We start from the raw sequence: 18,798 nt of genomic DNA, 5'->3' as shown, positions 1-18,798 counted from the left end.
TTGCTGCAATTTCAATCCATTTAGTATGAATCGTATGATTATGTATGGTTTTTAAATTTTTGGAAGGAAGGAATATTATTAAGATGAAGAATAAGCTCAATCTCTATCAAAATAAATATATTTACTGATAATATTGAAAAGAAAATAAACAAATATAACATGCACATATACCTAATATCTTTGTGCTAATAATTTGTGGCAATTTTTTTGCATCTCATCCATAATAGTTAGATTAGTACGTGTTAGAGAGATTTCTCATTTGTGTTTTAAATAATTTTGTGATAGTATTTGATAGATTCATATTTGGGTCCACGGTAAGACTCATTTATTTTTAATAAAGAAAATACTTACCCATACAGTACTAGCTACCACATCATTTGTGATCAATATTGGACATAAACTTGGGGTCAACCCTAGCATTATTCTAATTGTTAAGTAAGAGTGTGTACTTTATTACAAAACAGTAAACAGTAAAAAGAAATTAGAATTCTTAGCATAAAAAAAATTAAAAAAGTAAAAAGACTAACTAGCAACCGTTTTTCTTTTATGCTAAGAATTGCATTTTTTTTTGTATCATCTTCCAATTATTATATGGGATAGTCTAATTTGAAGGATCGTATAATTATTCTTTTACACTCAAATTCGATCTCTTCTTTTCAGAAAAAAAAAAAAAAAAAAAACTTCAAATTAGTTGCATTTTTATGTCGCAGTAATGTCATGTGACATATTGATATAATATTACGAATTCACTTAAATTATAATATATGTACGATTATTAATGTGATTTTAGTTCAAAACATAAGGACTAAATATGTAATTTACTGATACCTTTAACAATTATAAACTTGTAGTACTGTGTCATTCAAAAAAGTTTAAATAGAAAAAATTAGTAGCGAGAAAGTATACAAAAGAAAAAAGAAAAAGAAAAACACACAATTGGATAACTTGGCTGGGAGGATGAACAAAAGGATATGCCAAAGTCGTATGGTGTGAAATAGGCCATTGGCATCCTCCACCATTTCTATGTTAACGTCGGGGTGTATACACACGTGTAATTATATATGGTGCAAATTTTTAAAAACAAAAAAAGAAAAAAAACCTCAGCCATTGGTTGAGTACGATAGGCTATCCATAATCTCATCCTGTCTTGGTTTTATTTCACTCACTCCCATCACACACTTGCTGATCTCTGGATCTGCTGTTCATTAAAATTAATATCCTGAGCGCAAGCAAGCCTTGCTAGCTCCAAGCATGGCTTCATCGGCTGCTATTCTTTCTGTGGCCAAACCATCTCCTCAGGTTCCATTAATTCATGCATTGCAGCTAGCTAGCTTAATTCTCATGATCTTAATTCAGTCATATATATATGTGTGTCACATTTCTATTGGGTGATGTGCTCAAACTAAATGAGATAGATATTCAAATGTTATGTTTTAATGAATTTGCAGGCAAATGGAATGATGGGGTTTGCAGAGTTCTCTGGTCTCCGCAACTCATCATCATCAGCTTCCTTTGCTTTTGGAAGGAAGACCTCAGACGATTTTTCTTCAGTCATTGCCCTCCAGACCTCAGCTGTGAGTAGTAGTAGTAGTAGTAGCGGTAGTACTTCTGCTTTTCTCTTATTAATGTCTTTTTCATTTTGGGTAACTTAAAGCAGAGCTTTTGCATCAACATGAGTCCTATATGCAATAAAACTACTTGACTACGTTTGTGAAGGATCCAAACCACATTTTTTTCACAAATTCTCGAAGATGACAACACTTTTAATTGAGTTTCACCTTTGTTAGTATATAGTGGTTTATAAACATGATTTATGTACCACCGTTCTTTATTAATTTGTATCATATTTTCAATTTCACATTAGTATCACTTTCTAATATTATATTGTTATCGCTCTTAGTACAAACGGCTTGTATTGGTGGGTCCCACCTTTATATAAAGTAAAGGTCACATAAAAATGTACAACTAGCTAAAATAATAGAAAAACAAATTGAATTGTTGTTATTTGGGTTTTGGGATGTGTTTGTATTTGTAAATGTACGTGATTGTTAACTTGTAATTGTGAAGGTGGGAAGTAGTGGAGGATACAAAAGAGGAGTAACGGAGGCAAAGCTTAAGGTAGCTATTAATGGGTTTGGAAGAATTGGAAGGAACTTCTTGAGGTGCTGGCATGGACGCAAGGACTCCCCTCTTGATGTTGTCGTCATCAACGACACCGGTGGCATCAAGCAAGCCTCCCACCTCCTCAAGTACGACTCCACCCTCGGTATCTTCGAGGCTGATGTCAAGCCCGCAGGAGATGAAGGCATCTCCGTTGACGGCAAGGTCATCAAGGTTGTGTCCAGCCGCAATCCTCTTAACTTGCCTTGGAAGTAAGTTCGTTCGCCACTTTATTTTGTTAAGAGTAATGTTGGATATCCTACCTTTTTTATATCATATTGATATTATATATCTTATAGAGGTGAAACTCACTTATACGTTATTACAGGGACTTGGGAATTGACTTGGTGATAGAAGGGACCGGTGTGTTTGTTGATAGGGAGGGTGCCGGGAAGCACATAGAGGCAGGGGCAAAGAAGGTGCTTATCACCGCCCCTGGGAAAGGCGACATCCCGACCTATGTGGTCGGGGTGAATGCCGACGCCTATGACCCAGCGGAACCTATCATTAGCAATGCATCTTGCACCACCAACTGCCTTGCCCCATTCGTCAAGGTCCTCGACCAAAAATTTGGTACGCAATACTAAAATCTAATTTTCATCAAACTCGGGTGTCAAATTGAATTTTGATTCTAGTCCTTTGACCGTAGGCATCATCAAGGGCACAATGACCACCACACACTCCTACACCGGGGACCAAAGGCTCCTGGACGCCAGCCACCGCGACCTAAGGCGTGCACGTGCCGCTGCCCTCAACATTGTCCCCACCTCAACCGGGGCAGCAAAGGCGGTGGCCCTCGTCCTCCCGAGCCTCAAAGGCAAGCTAAACGGCATAGCTCTCCGTGTGCCCACTCCCAATGTGTCCGTGGTGGACCTTGTGGTCCAAGTTACCAAAAAGACCTTCGCAGAAGAAGTGAATGCTGCCTTCAGAGACAGTGCCAACAAGGAGCTGGCGGGTATTCTCTCTGTTTGTGACGAACCCCTTGTTTCGGTCGATTTTAGGTGCACCGACGTGTCGTCCACAGTCGACTCGTCGTTGACGATGGTGATGGGAGACGACATGGTGAAGGTCATTGCTTGGTACGACAACGAGTGGGGCTACTCGCAGAGGGTCGTAGATTTGGCTCACATTGTCGCCAACAACTGGAAGTGAGCATCATCATTCAAACTAGCCAGCTAGCTAGCTACGGATGTCTTTTTTTTTTTTTTTTTTTTTTTTTTCTGGTTTTCTCGCTAATTGTTGTTTCTTCTCTTGTATGGCCTGCGTTCATAATTCCTATTTTTACATTGAGAATCAATTATATAAACGACGATGATCTCATGTTGTTATTAATATCAAACTTTCACCGATCGAGTATTATGGAGTGATTTATAAACCAATTGGGGATATGAGTATCTTATGCGTAACAGTGTCTGGGTCTATTAATTGCAATGGTGTTATTAATCTAGGCAAATTATAACATGTCAATTTTTAAAAATTGAGATATTCTTTTATAGGGCATCCTCTTCGGTCTACAATTAGGTACATCCCACGACATATGAGAATTATATCATTGTGAGAGGATGTCCTCATCAGACATACTTCATTTAAGAGTTAATGCTAAAGCTTTAAATCTTAAATAATATTCTTAAATATTGCAATTGTTGGGTAGTTCAGTTCGAGTGATTGTAGAATTATTCACTATGCACCCAAGTTTAATTCTTAATTTCACCCCTAAAATTAATAAAAAAATTTCTTATTGTGGACTTAAATAATTTCACTCTTATGAGAGAAAAATTTTGAACTTACATATTTAGTCCAAGTGATTATTACAACATATCTGCCAGCATGGGCAGAGGCCTTGATTTAATCCAGTTAAAGACGAAAGTAAGACTTGGGCTTGGGCCCAAGCTAAGGTCAAACCATCAAGCCCCTTAAACCTGTTTAATCTAGGGATGTCCATGGGCTGGTTTGATTCGGTAATGGGGCTTACCAAAACAAAAAATTTCGATATTTAATTTTTTGTTTTGGTAATTTTTGGTAAATTTCGATTTTTGATTCGATTTTGTTTAGAGTGCAATTTATTTTATGAGTCTTTTTTAGATTAACACCGGTAGTGATTTAGGGTTTTTAATCAAGTCATTTTATTTTTCTTCTTTGACCGGTGCAATCTAACATGCAGCCTTTACAAAGTCCACTCTACACTCTAGAAGGGGAAATACACTTCAAATCGGGGGAGGATTTTATTATGAATTAAAATTATTTTCTTATAAATTTTAAAACACCTCCGGTCTCTATCTAAAAACTGTTTTTCTAAAATACACAAACATAATTATCTCTAATATATATATTAGTATCTATCATATTTATTTAGTATGTATATATACCGATAAATATGAATACTATGTATAATATATATATATATGCATTACTTACCTATCAATGAGGTTCTTATTTTTCTAAAAATGATAACCTTTACTTTATTAGAAAATGACTCTATATCTTAACCCACATTTTTTTATAACATTATATATTTATATTTTCTTATAGTTAATTTATAATATTAGTATTTAGGTTATTTACATAATCGTATTATACAAACATATATATATAACTAAATTTCGATAATTGTTTTGTTTTTTAAGTATATATTTCAATTTTTTAGATAATAATCGATTCGATTTCTTTTGATAATTGGTTGGTTTACAAACTTTTTTCAATTTTTACCAAAATCAAACCAATTTTTTTCGAATTTTCAAATTGTGAAAATCAGTTTACCAAATCAAGAAAATTTTTGCAATCCTCTTTCCTCTTTTGCAATTAGGGAAAGAAGTTTACCTAGGGGTGGGCATAATAACCGACGCACCGAAAAACCGAACCAAACCCACCGTAAAAAAATCGAAAAAAAACCGAATTGACCGAAAAGTCAACACCGTAAGAGAAAACCGAACCAAACTGTATATGGACGGTTCCGGTTTCGGTTTTATGCTCATTTAACCCGAACCAAACCGAGTAATTTTTTAAAAATATAATTATATATTTTTATGCACATTTTATACATTTTTGTTCACATTTTATACATTTTTATTTTAAACCCTAAAATATATTTTATATAACCCTATGAGTTTAATATTATATATATAATAATGTTTTAGTATATAATGTTAGTTATATCTTATATAATAAAATTAGTGTATTCTATTTCTATATACTCTATAGTCTATAGTCTATATAATAATGTTTTATGCATATAGAGTTATATATAAACTTAGTATATAACTATATAGTTAGTAACTTAGTATAGTTAGTTATATATAACTATATAGTTAGTAACTTAGTATATAGTTGTATATATACTACAATAATTATATATAACTATATAAGTAATATATAATTATAGTAGTATACTAGTATATACTATAGTAGTATATAATTATATATATACTATACTCATTACTCTATAGTAGTTATATACTTATATATAATCTTATATATAGTTATAACTTATAACCCAAATTTGCCCAACCCCCAAACGAAATCTCAATCTCCCCAAACCTCAAACGAAGCCCCAAATAAAATAAATTAAAAAAACCAAACAAATAGACCAACAAATAGATTATATAATATATATAGTTACAGATTATAATCTTATATTAGATATAACTTATAAGTTATAACCCCAATTTGCCAAAACTCCAAATGAAACCCCTACTACCCAACCAACAAAATAAGCAGGTTATATTTATTTTAAAACCGTGCATGCACCGAACCAAACCGTTTTTACAATGGTTTGGTTTGGTTTGGTTTTTCTCTAATTTATTCGGTTTACAACACCGAACCACACCGAGAAAACATTTATGGCGCGGTGCATGGTTTTCGGGGTGAAGTGAGCCGAACCACACCGTGCCCACCCCTAAGTTTACCTATAATCGGAAAAGTTTTTGAGATTAGTACAAGTGGTGAAAAAAAAAAATGGAGACAAATCAACTAGCTTAATAGAACTAGTAATTTAATAGTATTTCTCTTTACAATGTTAAAGATAAAAGAAAAAAAGATGTTGAAATGGTTAGAATTAGAATATGTTTAGAACTAGGATGATCCCTTTGATAGTTTATGTATAGCCCCTTTTTCTTATTATAGAGTCGTACACAATTCAACCCACTATTGAGCCTATTGAACTCTACCGGCCCAACTCAATAGCTAGGCGGCTGGTCGTGTTGACTAAACTTTGACCATCCCAGTAAAATTAGACGTCAAACATCTTTCAACTTTAGTCTTTACTAGCAAAAGAACAACCCCTCGACCAACAAAAGCAAAAAAACAACCCCAACAGCAATGCACCGACTCAAAGGAATGATGGCTCTAGTGCCAATTACAAATTTGCCCACATATAAATATGCATCTGCAAGAGTTTGCATTGTCTTTATTCTTGATTTCAAAACATAATCCGAGATATTCAATGCTTTCAATGCCATAGGCCCATAACAAATTAAAAAATAAAAAATAAAAATTAAAACATCTTATTTGGTGTTGGGGACACCATAACAACCCCATTAAATATAAATGTTTTCAATGCCATGTTATGGAAGGTCAAAGAAGAAGATAATAATTCCTTTATTAGTGAGGAGGATACCCAGATTCTCCAATTTAACTTTTTTTGCTAAGCAGATTCTCCATTTATTAAACATAATAATATACTTTAGTTGCAGGTACGTAATTATGAATTTTGCATACCATATAGTTGATTATTAAATATTATACACTAGCAGCCATGAAAAGGATTTATTTTTCTTTTCTTTTTTGTTGCTTTATATGAAAAGGATATTGTAGACTTTGTAGTCTTGTAGAATAGGCTAGTAGCACTTTCTTGTTTTTTAAGACCACCGACATAATGTGCGTGCGTGAGAGAGAGTAAAGAGAGAGGTTTGGCAACAAATTTAGCTTAGATTTAAGACAAAGAAAGAGGGCAGATAAGACTTGGGATCTGCATTGTCTGTGGCCATTCCTCTCCATCCATTTCATTGTCTTTTTTATTATATACTTACTATTCTGATCATATATTATTATTCTAATCATAGGCACAGGTCCTCAATTTCTGCAGCTTAATACAAATTCCAAAACCCAATACCGAAGTGATCTCTTTCTTTAAGAAGATTGGAGTATTCAGTATTCTCTTCCATTCCCACATGGTCTGCTGCTTCATGTTAGTGAGGGCTTTAGTTAATGTCTCATTATAAGCTCTATCTTCACTTTCCTTAGTAATATGCGATTTATCTTACATTCTTACCTATATAATTTTTGTGTAATGATTTGTCTGATTTTAGAAACTTACTCCAGCCTACCTAATGGTAATATGTGGAAAGGTGATATGGGGTTGGTGTTTGTTTGTTTCTCTGGTGGACTAATCAGATTACTACTAGAAGTAATACCCCACATAGATTAAACATTCAATAAATGCTGAAAACATTTCCCCATAATGGTCATTTCCAAGTTGGGTAGCTTGTGGAGCTTTTTGGTAGTGACAATTGACAAAGAGAAAAACCCACAGAGTTTTGCGCCCTCTCTCTCTCTGCCTTTCTACTTTGCTGCATTTGGTTTGAAATGCTGAGGCTTGAACTGGTTTAGTCAAGTTGCTGAAGTGCTGGATCTGGTTCTTGTTGACCGGGCCTCAAATGGGTTTGTGGATTTTCTCTTTTTTGGTTTCTGGGTTTGAAGGTTTCCTGCTGCTTCTTTTTAGATTTTAGTCTTGACTCTGCTTTTATGTGCTTACCTGAAATGGGTTTTTGAGGATTTCAATGCTGTGGTTTAGTTTTTGTAGATTTCTTGGTCATATTGAGGTTTCAAGTTTCTGTTAGTGGACTTGGTAATTTATTTGTGTACTTCTTCATAGCAGTTCAGTTGAGAGGTTGAAGAAGAAAAAATGGCTCCAAGCATAGATTTTTCTAGGTGGTGGTCAAAGGATAATACAAGTAAGGGTAATCCAGTGGTGGTGACCATGGAGAACCCCAATTACTCTGTACTGGAGATAAATGGTCCTGATGAAGTATTTAAGCCAGTTGATAAGGACAGAAGCAAGAATGCTAAGCAATTTACATGGGTTTTGCTTCTAAAGGCCCATCGAGCTGTTGGCTGTGTTGCTTGGCTTGGAAATGTTCTTTGGGCATTGCTTGGTGCCATTAAAAAGAGGTTGATATATGGGCAAGGAGTTACTATGGAGAACGAGAAATCTGGCAAAGGAAGGTTGTTGTATTGGGTCATTATGGCATTCCTAGTGATGGCTTTGGCTTTTCTGGCTTTTGAAGTGGTTGCACACTTGAAAGGTTGGCATTATTTCGAGAGCAATAGCTTGCATATCCCCCAGACTTTGGAGATTAAAGGGTGGCTTCACTCAGTTTATGTTGCATGGTTGGAGTTCCGGGCCGACTACATTGCACCTACAATTCAAGCTTTGTCTAATTTCTGTGTTACTCTCTTCTTAATCCAGTCCGCAGACCGCATGCTGCTTTGTTTAGGTTGCTTCTGGATCAAGTACAAGAAGATTAAGCCAAGGATTGAAGGAGATCCATTTAAGTCAGATGATTTGGAAGGTTCAGGATGTAATTATCCAAAGGTCCTTGTTCAAATTCCCATGTGTAATGAGAGAGAGGTAACCATCTCAATGCTTTTTCTCTGATTCATATTTTACAGGTGAAACTACTGTGAGAATTACTAAATTTTAATAGATCTTTATTAGTAGCCTTATGAATGGAAAAAAGTAACTACCTAAATATAACAGTACAAATGATGCTTTAGGCACTGTCTTACTAGTTTCAATAGATTATTCATTATATTGGTGACAATGACTTTATCATAAACTGTATTTAGGTATATGAACAATCTATTTCAGCAGCATGCCAACTTCATTGGCCCAAAGAACGCATGTTGATTCAAGTTCTGGATGACTCCAATGATGAGAACATACAGTGGTTAATTAAGGGAGAGGTAGCCAAGTGGAGCCAAAAGGGTGTCAATATCATCTACCGTCATCGTTTGGTTAGAACTGGTTATAAAGCTGGGAATCTCAAGTCTGCAATGAACTGTGATTATGTGAAGGACTATGAATTTGTTGCAATCTTTGATGCTGATTTCCAACCAAACCCTGACTTCCTCAAGCTGACAGTTCCCCATTTTAAGGTGGCTAGATCTCTTCTAGCTCTTTCTTTGTAGTTTCTAGCCATTATTTGCTTTAGGTGACTAATTTTGAATTTCCATTTTAACTTGTGTGGTAGGGCAATCCTGAGCTGGGGTTGGTTCAGGCAAGGTGGGCTTTTGTTAACAAGGATGAGAACTTGTTGACGCGCCTCCAAAACATCAATTTGTGCTTCCACTTCGAGGTGGAACAGCAGGTTAATGGGGTTTTCCTTAATTTCTTCGGTTTCAATGGTACTGCTGGAGTTTGGAGAATCAAAGCACTTGAAGAATCCGGAGGCTGGCTTGAGCGTACAACAGTTGAAGACATGGATATAGCAGTTCGTGCCCATCTTAATGGTTGGAAATTCATATTCCTCAATGATGTCAAGGTAATTTTAATTAATATAGTTTCTGAATCCAAGCCAACCTCTCTTGATTCTCTGTTTAGTTCCTGCAATAGAAGTGACTATTTGGTTTTGGGTCATAAGTTGATAAATCTTTGGAAATGATTTTGTATCTAATCAGGAATTATGTGCAATTTTCATTTTTCACTTGTGTGGTATTTTTCTGAGCAGTCTAAAGATTCTTAAATGATGCCTCAAATTTTAAAACTGATTTTCAGGCCCTTTGTGAACTTCCTGAGTCTTATGAAGCTTACAGAAAACAGCAACACCGTTGGCATTCTGGTCCAATGCATCTCTTCCGTTTGTGCCTTCCAGCTATTATTAGTTCAAAGGTACTCTTAATTTGATTCTTCTCTTTGATCAATGTATTTTTCTGAATAGTCTTGTTCTGATAGTGTACTAAATGCCATATTGCAGCTTATGTTCTGGAAGAAGGCAAACTTGATACTTCTATTCTTTCTTCTTAGGAAGTTAATTCTCCCATTTTATTCTTTCACATTGTTTTGCATAATACTTCCTTTGACCATGTTTGTCCCTGAAGCTGAGCTATCCATGTGGGTCATTTGCTATGTGCCTGTATTTATGTCATTCCTGAACATTCTTCCTTCCCCTAGATCTTTCCCCTTCATTGTCCCTTACCTTCTGTTTGAAAACACAATGTCTGTGACCAAATTCAATGCTATGGTATCCGGGTTGTTCCAGTTGGGGAGCTCATATGAATGGGTGGTCACCAAGAAGGCAGGTAGATCATCAGAGCCGGACCTGTTAGCTGCAGAGGAGAGGGAATCAAAGGCCATGAATCACCCACAACTTTACAGAGGAACTTCTGATAGTGGTCTCTCTGAGCTTAACAAACTAAAAGAGCATCAAGAAGCAGCTCCAAAACCTCCTGTAAAGAAATTGAACAAGATCTATAAGAAAGAGCTAGCTTTGGCTTTCTTACTGCTGACTGCTGCAGTTAGGAGCCTTCTATCAGCCCAAGGGGTACACTTTTACTTCCTACTATTTCAAGGTGTATCATTTCTATTGGTGGGTCTTGATCTAATTGGTGAGCAGATGAGCTAGAGATTTGGGGCACAAAAAAATTATGGTGAAGATAAAAATAAAGGGTGAATAAAAGATGACAACCAATTTGGTTTTCAGCTTGGTGCCCAAAATTGGCACACAGGTAGATGCAAATAGCTTCCTCTCATTAGAATTACCCATATCGATTTTTTTTCCTAGCCTCTTTGTCCTTGTATTGCTGAAACCAACTTTTTGGTTTATCTGTGACATAGCCAAGTCTTCAACGTCATATCCTCTCACACCATCTTCTTGTTTTCTTCTTTGGTTCTAAATTATTGATGGTTGTTATTTGTCTTTGTATTGCTGATTCTGTGTGTTTGGTGTTCTTACATGAGCCACGCTGTACTCCAATACCAGCTAGGTTGAGTTCTGTAGGCAGGTGTTTGGTTTTTTTTTTTTTTTTTTTGCCAGGAAGGCAGGTGTTTGTTTGAGTCTTCAAATTTTACACATGTAAAACTCTCTGTATATTGCATCAGTTCATTTAATACCAAGACTCATTTTTTTTTTTTTTTTTTTTCTGTCTCTTTGGAATAACAAATAGCAAAAATTAGTGTCGGCAGGCAGTGAAGATCCTGTTGCTCATACATGTGATCCATTGCACTCAAAGCATATTGCTGACCCTGGATTTGCTAATTAAGCTTGGATACTGGTGCCCTAAGACATGTCCCACATTGGACCCCACATTCCTATATTAATCGTTTCACAACTAATGGTTTTTGGGTGTATGCCATAGTTATTCCAATAAAGGGATCCATCAATGAACCCCTACCTAGCTCATGCAAGTCATGTGGACCTAATCAACTCCTTCCAAAGCATTGCTTTTTATACTTTTGAACAGTTTGAAGCCAGCCTTCCACTTGTTCTTTTTTTTTTTTTGATAAACAGCTTTCCAGTTGTTTTGCCTTACTCTTTTGCAAGTATGATTAATGTTGCTTTGCTAAAACTACCACTCTCATAAATGAATTATGGGTTTTCCTTTTTTCTTTCTCCCCTAAAAAATGATTACATCTGCCCAAGTTTTATGTGTCATATAAAGAAAAAGTCTTTTTTGTTAGCTGCGAATCTACTTTTTCCTTCATCCTCACAATGTTTGCAACTATAGACTTTACTATATCTCTCATGGGAAGCAAATGCACCCTTTTGATCACTTGATAAGACTAAATAACTACTTCATACGTACCTTTCATTGTCCTGATAACATTCATAAATGAGCTAGCTAGCACCACCAGGCACCAGCACATCCTTTTGCCTTTTGCTTTGTTGAGTGTAATTTGGGATCAAAAGCTAGCAATTTTTTTTTTAAAAAAAGCTGTGGTCAGATTCGCTCTGCAACAATTATTGCGTATACATTTTATATGTTTAAAGCGTGAGCATATATGCACATTCCGTTTAAGTTTTCTCATTTTGCACATCGGAAAAGCTACAACTAGATTGAGAGTTCAGATTCAGTACTACATGACACTTCTGTTCTTTTACACAAATGGATCAACTTAACAGCCTTCATTAGACACTAATCGCATTCTAATCAATGAATATAGATCTACTATGATCTTTTAGTGATCACATGCATGCATGCACTCATTAAAGATGGTGTCCTCTAGCATGCATGTATCGGTTAAGGAGCAAATTGCGTGAGCCCTACAAGCTTGGAGGTTTATGGCCTACTAGCATGGTCCATGTTTTTGGGTGGTTTCCTCCATGTGGAGAGAAGTTGACAACCCATTTGACCTATTTGCATGTATACATCAGATATGTACACGTCATTACCTATATCATCAACGTATGATTGTAAATCATGCATAGTTTTTTTAAAATTATTTTTTTGGTCTGTTTAGCAGATGAATGGAATCAGAACCTACCCTTCATCTCATTCATCCATGTCACTTCAGATAAGGCTTATGTGCGTCATTAGTTGATAGTTTCTTGCTTGCTAGGCAAGGGCCTAAGTACCTAACATCTCCCTCATTATCATAAACTAATGTCTTATGGTGCGATGGTGTTGTTAGACTGTTTATCACTGTTTAGACAAAAAAAATTTTAAAACTAACTAATTAATAAGTTAATACGAAGCTAACCACTTTTTTGGACCCATCACACGATTTAATCTCATAATTTGAAGGGTTCATTTTTTAGGCCACACTTCAAATATCATCTTTGTAAAAAAAACTCTAAAATCATAAGTCATTTTATTATAATAACATGCTTTTATCGAAAACAATGTTCGTCTACTTATTTGATTACATTTAGATGACTAAATGATTTATGATTTTGTTGATTTTTTGCAATGATGTCTTTGAAATGGAGCCTAAAAAATAGACAGTTTAAATTATGAGATTAATCATATGATGAATCTAAAAAGGTGGTTAGCTTTATATTAATTTACTAGTCAGTTAATTTTAGAGCGCTCCTGTTGTTTGATATGTAAAAAAAGATTGATTCTTTTTGTTTGACTTATATGTATTTATAAATACTCAATAGATGTAAACTTTGCCCAACAGATGCAATTTCTTTTAACGTACTGTCATACCCTTTCACTATCAAGTCTCTTTGCCAAGCTCTTTCCAGTCAGTGTGCCACCCCCTTTCATCAAATGTCTCTTTGTCAAGAGTTACTTTCCATGCTACCAAAACAACGAGAGCTACTTTTCAATTGGTGTGTTCTTTGTTGGTGCACCAATTTTATGGTACACCTTTACACACTCAATCCCTCTATGTGCAGCCATACCATGATCATCATGAAAATCAATACAATATTGGTTATTGATGATCAACATAATCACATGCTACTTGCCACCAAGAATTTAGGCCAAAATATAAGACAGACATCATCAAGGCATCAATTATATATGTTAGTTGGTAAGAATATTAATGTTATGTTGGTTCGTTTTAATGACAGTACCCTTTTGTAGCTAGGCTGCCTGCCTAGCTTTATGCCCTTTAAAACCTTCTTTGCAATAGATCATAGCTAGCTCTAAGTTGGTGTTGTATTAATCAACTTAGTGTAAAGTCTTTTATGTGCTGCATAGACTGCATGCCTCTATGTCCTCCTGCCCACCCCTAAGTTAATAACTGACTGAGCAGCTGTGGGATTGAACCCCTAAACTCCATGTTTCAATCCTCCAACCTCATTTATGAGAATAAAGAAGTGTCATTAGGCCAGAGGGCCATTGGTTGTTGGGCACCACTTGGGTGCACAGTATGAGGCACTTGGTATTGAACCTCTTTGTTAGATATATGCTACAATTTTAATAAGAAAAAAATTATAAACCAGCTCTCCCCTGTAAAAGTGCAAGTGAGAAAACAAGAAGGAAATATGTCGGATTTTCTGGATTACGATGTTTGTTGTGCAAGTGAGGACCAAAAAAACAGATGGTAAGAAACCACCGATTAGACAGGTCTGGAATATGCAGAATGTTTCCATTTTATTCTTTCTACACTTTTTAGCTTTTATATCCAGCATTTTTAACTAAAGCAATAACAATTTTGACTTTGAAAATAGCATTTACCTTTAAATAATTGAATAATTTGTATACCTGTATGCGTGTCACCTCCTATACTTTCATTTCCCCACTTTCACCTCCTGCACTGCATGAGAACCCACTTCCCAGTTGAACATTTATAATGCAAAATTCATTGAAAATGACTCTTGTAACACATGAAATTATAGGCTTCAATAAGAAACTGCACTTGGTATATTTCAAATTAATTTGAATCACTTTCTGCTGGCTCAGTTTACCAGGGATTGATTCTTCTGCTGATCCCTACCCGCTGCCCTTTCTGCAGTTGTTTTTGCAACACCTTTACAACATGAGCTCCCAAGCTACAATTGATTACAGCATAATCTTTCACCTTTCTCTAAAATATTGTCATGTGAACTATCACTGATTTTCTCTAGGAGCAGAATAATCTTTCACCATTAAAATATCACTGCAAAACTTTTGGGGCACCTGTTGTAATGCTTTTCCTTCTTGCCATGCTTGCCCTACCAACACTCCTGGTCCTAGATGACGAACATATACAACAACCTGATCGTTGAAAGGATATGGATGTTTGACTGCAAAACAAAATGAAAAAAAGGTGCAGATTACTTGACATATATACTAGAGGTTTTAGTAAGCTCTAAGGGTTATTAATGGCCCTTGCAGAAGCTAACATTTGAGTAAACAGACAATTTATTGGCAAACAGCCAGTACCACAACGTCCCCAACTAATCCCTTAATGGAAAACACTAACTGATTGGCAGTTTCAATCATATAGCTAAAGGAAGTGGCAATATCATAAATTTGGTTTTGGAAAAATTGGGAACCTAGGACCAGCGTGTTCAGAATACTTTTAACATATACAACAGATAGGTAAGAATGGTTAGGAATATACTATATGTGTGTGCACACAGAAATATGTATATATAGGGATCCTCTATCTTCAGTGGTTAAAACAAAACTCTCTTCAGGATAGACTTAACCTGGAGATCATAGTTCCTGGATGCCTGCACCAAGTGCTTCAATTACTCCACTTATCTTTAGAGATGTAGTTAAGATGATCTACCATGCCTAATTTATTAGATCAAAACATCTCTTCTCAATATTTTTCCTGGTATTTCTTAGCTTTTCCATGAGAAAGTTGGGAGTAATTTCCTTAAAACAAGTTAAAACCAAAAGAAATTCTAGCAAAGAATGGACAATACTAATATGAGGACATTCCATTGGACATATGGAAAACACATACCTGGTCTTGGAAAGCCCTGTGGATATTCATCGAGATCAAACAGCCCATCCCCAAATTCATATGCTAGATCACAAGGTTGTTCGGTTGGCATTACTTCCTTAAGCTGTCTCACTACAAAGTACAATGGACTAAAGGAATTTGCTAGTCCAGTAAGAAATGACCCACCTGATTCTGTAAGTTAATTGTTCAGAGTCATATCAATAAACTTGATAAGTTGTAAGCAAATTAACCTTTTGCCTTGGAATTGCAAACCATGCAATGAAATAGTAGATTGAAACCATACATAACAAAAAACTGTTAAAATTTTCTACTAAAATATAAAACTATGGGTTACTATAAGAAACCCCAAGGAACATGTTAAATTTCAGTAATTTCAAAAGTCTGTGTTCCTCCCCAAGATACAAATAAACTTATTGCAAACCATATAAGGTACTGATGAAACACATGATGACTCACCATCAATAGATATACCATTGTATCACATTTAGAAAGATATTCAGTAACAAGGACATGCCTGTTAATATGCATAGTTCATGTGCTAAGAAACCCATACCAGTAGCTCTAAGTTATGCTCATAATGCTGAAGAGGAACTATATATTCTATATCATGGACCGAGAAAAATCTCACTTAGTAATCAATGAAGCTTCTTTATCTTAAGGTATGTCTTTCATAACTTGTCTTAAATAATGTATGTGAGGGTTAGACATTTAACAAAAGAAATTTTAATTTATCCTAACTTCATAAGTATGACGTAATAAGTTCAGCAACTGAAACTCCTAATTTACACATATAACAACATGTTGTTTGAGGTCGACTCAATTGAACTACATACTTTCATTCATGAAACTCTCTTCAGCCTTAATAATAGCACCAATACTTAGACCTACTTCCTCATTTTAGAAATCATTAGGATAGATGTAAATGGGAAAATAAATATTACTAGAACTCAAGCCAACCCCCATGACAATTTAGAAGAGACGAAATATGCTGCATTCGACATAAACTTCAATTAAATTTTAAGTTTCATTAGATGTATAATAAATAAAGCAAACTAAATAAGAAAAGATCAATAAGGGTAAAATAAATTACCAATAAATCTTCCGTAAATATTCCCATCCTTGCAAGAAAATATTGCCTGAGATTTACAGAACATCCAATTACAAAGTCTACAATACAAATATTTACGAAGAGAGGAAAAAAGGGAAAAATCAATAGGAGAACAGAATTTACCTTCTTGAAAGAATTTATCCAGGAAATTGGCATTGGTCCTATTAGAGAAAGAATTTATTGTTTCGTTAATTTAATAAACACTAAACCAATAAACCACTTCCAAACAGATTACATTCATTTATAAAAAGAACTAATGGGGACATTCCAATTTCCAGTATGAAATGCAGATTTATGTGAGTTACCTCCATTTGCTCGGCAATTATAATATTCAAGAGACATCACACCATCTTCATTAGACAACAATTTAGATGCACTTCTCTTGGCTAACTTGGGATCCTCATATCGCGTGCCACCTATCTCCCAAGCTCTTGATATGAGCCTACATAACAATTGTCCAAACATCAATGACTATTCAACCTAATAATTTCATAAAGAAAAATGCCTTATAAATTAAAGATACGTACATTAAGTGCCTTATTCATTCATGCCTTAGTATGCCTATTATAGTAAGACAGTAATGGAGATCCAATGGATTTTATAGTATAACATAAACAGGTTACCTGGGTTCTAGCAAGTGCAGCAGTCGATGACGCCTTTCCTGGGGAATATCATCAATTTTTTTCCTGAAAAACACAAGCATGCATTTCAAAAATGGTAGCAGATTAAGAATTAATATTTATCAAACAAAACTATTGTTGCTAAGAAATTTTTCTTATGCACATCAGAAAAAAAGAAAAAAAAAATCCATAAAATATGACAATCTTCCTTGCATTTCATGTTCAATTGAAAATCATATCTACTAAATATCAATCAGAATCAAGGACAAATAATGTTTCACCAACCACTCCACCAGTTACTTAATAATAGTCTTATTTGGTCTTATAGGCACATCATTTGTTCTTTTTCTCAGCATTTTCACAACCAAAATTAGCATTGAAACACTACGTATGAAAATTAAAAATACTAAAATCTTCCAAGTGATTGACAGAATAACTTTAAAAGAATTAAAATTTAAAAATATGATAACGATTGAAAACTAACCAAAGATATGTGGCGGGATTATAAGAAGCTGAGTCCAGAGGAATCAACTCCCTAGGAGGATCAAGAAATGTGACAACATCTTGCTCATCCAAGTAAGCTTTTTTCCCACTCGGAAGAAATTCATATGGTTTCTCATCCCACGAAGATACATATGCTCTGTCACCTCCATTGACAGCACAACTTACACCAGAAGTATAGTGTAGAGACCCATTTCTGTACAACTGCAAACCTGCACGCCCAAATAAAGACCATTTCATACAATTGGAGACCTACAAGGCAAAACTACCAGAACATAACACACACGTACGTACATATATGTATACATGTATATAAAAATATATTTATGTACGTAATTATACCCAATAAAAAGGGCTTTTAACTAAAGTGAATGCCTACATTTGGTTACAGAGAAACTGTGAGGAAAAAAAAAAACATAATATAACAGAAAACCATAACTCTGTAGAGTACAGTTTCACATCCTTAGACAAATGAACACAACAAAATATGGCCGTTTGGTTGCAAATAAAATGCGAGAAAACAAAAAGATTAAAAATTTGAGCTTCATTTATCCAGTGACTTCGGACACACCGAAGATAAAGAACTAAACTTTAGCAAAACCAAATAATCAGCTCGTTCACTACCTAACATTTCAATGAAATTATGGGGTATTCATCTATTGTGCTTCCTTATCTCCACAACCAATCAGGAGCAAAAGATAAGCTAGCATTCCTCTTTCACTTATTTTGGTATAATTGAGCTGTGGAGTTTAAATAGGAGTGATAAGATAAGCTCACCTTTGACAGAGTTATGTCGTAGACGCAGACACCTCTGGTACTGGAATTTGATTTGGCGGGAAATGAGTGATGGGTTGGAGGAGAAGAGACGAATGGGATGGTTGAAGGTTGTTGTTGCCGCCTCTGCCTTCATTTGCTTCTTATTAATGGAGAAAGAGGTTTTGGGTTTCAAAGGGTACTCTTTGGAATGAACCTTAAGAAGAATGCCACTTTCTTTTCAAGTCAAACCAAACTTGAACACCTGGCACTCGGCTTTGGTGTATCCTACAACCGGGAATACCAGATTACTG

At 35.2% G+C, this 18,798-nt stretch overlaps 3 protein-coding genes across 4 annotated transcripts; 2 read left to right on the top strand and 1 right to left on the bottom strand.

The window, feature by feature from the left end:
- Nucleotides 1–1,138: 1,138 nt before the first annotated feature.
- LOC147287714 (glyceraldehyde-3-phosphate dehydrogenase A, chloroplastic) lies at nt 1,139–3,509 on the top strand. Its single transcript, XM_086239266.1, has 5 exons — nt 1,139–1,299; nt 1,449–1,574; nt 2,068–2,372; nt 2,489–2,733; nt 2,810–3,509. Exons 1-5 carry the CDS (start codon nt 1,252–1,254, stop codon nt 3,310–3,312), a joined length of 1,227 nt encoding a protein of 408 aa, XP_086095392.1. The 5' UTR covers nt 1,139–1,251; the 3' UTR covers nt 3,313–3,509.
- Nucleotides 3,510–7,469: 3,960 nt separating this feature from the next.
- Nucleotides 7,470–11,288, top strand: LOC147287713 (putative xyloglucan glycosyltransferase 5). Its single transcript, XM_086239991.1, has 5 exons — nt 7,470–8,785; nt 9,004–9,312; nt 9,408–9,698; nt 9,932–10,045; nt 10,131–11,288. The coding sequence occupies exons 1-5, from the start codon at nt 8,060–8,062 to the stop codon at nt 10,776–10,778; spliced, it is 2,088 nt and encodes a 695-aa protein (XP_086096117.1). The 5' UTR covers nt 7,470–8,059; the 3' UTR covers nt 10,779–11,288.
- Nucleotides 11,289–14,311: 3,023 nt separating this feature from the next.
- LOC147287712 (WD repeat protein) lies at nt 14,312–18,686 on the bottom strand. Of its 2 annotated transcripts, XR_015121926.1 has the most exons (9): nt 18,509–18,686; nt 17,715–17,943; nt 17,234–17,296; nt 16,916–17,052; nt 16,734–16,771; nt 16,593–16,638; nt 15,503–15,673; nt 14,514–14,831; nt 14,312–14,362 (listed from the first exon to the last, which is right to left on the bottom strand). XR_015121926.1 is itself a non-coding variant. In XM_086241853.1 (8 exons), the coding sequence occupies exons 1-8, from the start codon at nt 18,639–18,641 to the stop codon at nt 14,656–14,658; spliced, it is 993 nt and encodes a 330-aa protein (XP_086097979.1). In that variant the 5' UTR covers nt 18,642–18,686; the 3' UTR covers nt 14,421–14,655. The 2 variants fall into 2 exon arrangements, 1 of the variants encoding a protein (XP_086097979.1); XM_086241853.1 differs by lacking the exon at nt 14,312–14,362 and having other exon boundaries at nt 14,421–14,831.
- Nucleotides 18,687–18,798: the final 112 nt, after the last annotated feature.

The sequence above is a fragment of the Dryas octopetala genome, chromosome 4, assembly GCF_963921425.1.
Source record: "Dryas octopetala chromosome 4, drDryOcto1.1, whole genome shotgun sequence".
Classification (NCBI taxonomy): Eukaryota; Viridiplantae; Streptophyta; class Magnoliopsida; order Rosales; family Rosaceae; genus Dryas; species Dryas octopetala.
Note: the sequence above shows the minus strand (reverse complement) of the source record. Positions and strands in the feature narration are given on the sequence as shown.

Bases quoted from the DNA above. Each gene is read 5' to 3' on its own strand.
- LOC147287713 (XM_086239991.1), top strand. From the start codon at position 8,060: ATGGCTCCAAGCATAGATTTTTCTAGGTGGTGGTCAAAGGATAATACA. The intron at 8,786-9,003 runs GTAACCATCTCA...AACTGTATTTAG, and splicing joins CCATGTGTAATGAGAGAGAG to GTATATGAACAATCTATTTC. The intron at 9,699-9,931 runs GTAATTTTAATT...ACTGATTTTCAG, and splicing joins TATTCCTCAATGATGTCAAG to GCCCTTTGTGAACTTCCTGA.
- LOC147287714 (XM_086239266.1), top strand. From the start codon at position 1,252: ATGGCTTCATCGGCTGCTATTCTTTCTGTGGCCAAACCATCTCCTCAG. The intron at 1,300-1,448 runs GTTCCATTAATT...ATGAATTTGCAG, and splicing joins TGGCCAAACCATCTCCTCAG to GCAAATGGAATGATGGGGTT. The intron at 2,373-2,488 runs GTAAGTTCGTTC...ACGTTATTACAG, and splicing joins CCTCTTAACTTGCCTTGGAA to GGACTTGGGAATTGACTTGG.
- LOC147287712 (XM_086241853.1), bottom strand. From the start codon at position 18,641: ATGAAGGCAGAGGCGGCAACAACAACCTTCAACCATCCCATTCGTCTC. The intron at 15,674-16,592 runs GTAATTTATTTT...ATTAACTTACAG, and splicing joins TATTTACGGAAGATTTATTG to AATCAGGTGGGTCATTTCTT. The intron at 14,832-15,502 runs GTATGTGTTTTC...TTTGTTTTGCAG, and splicing joins ACAGGGCTTTCCAAGACCAG to TCAAACATCCATATCCTTTC.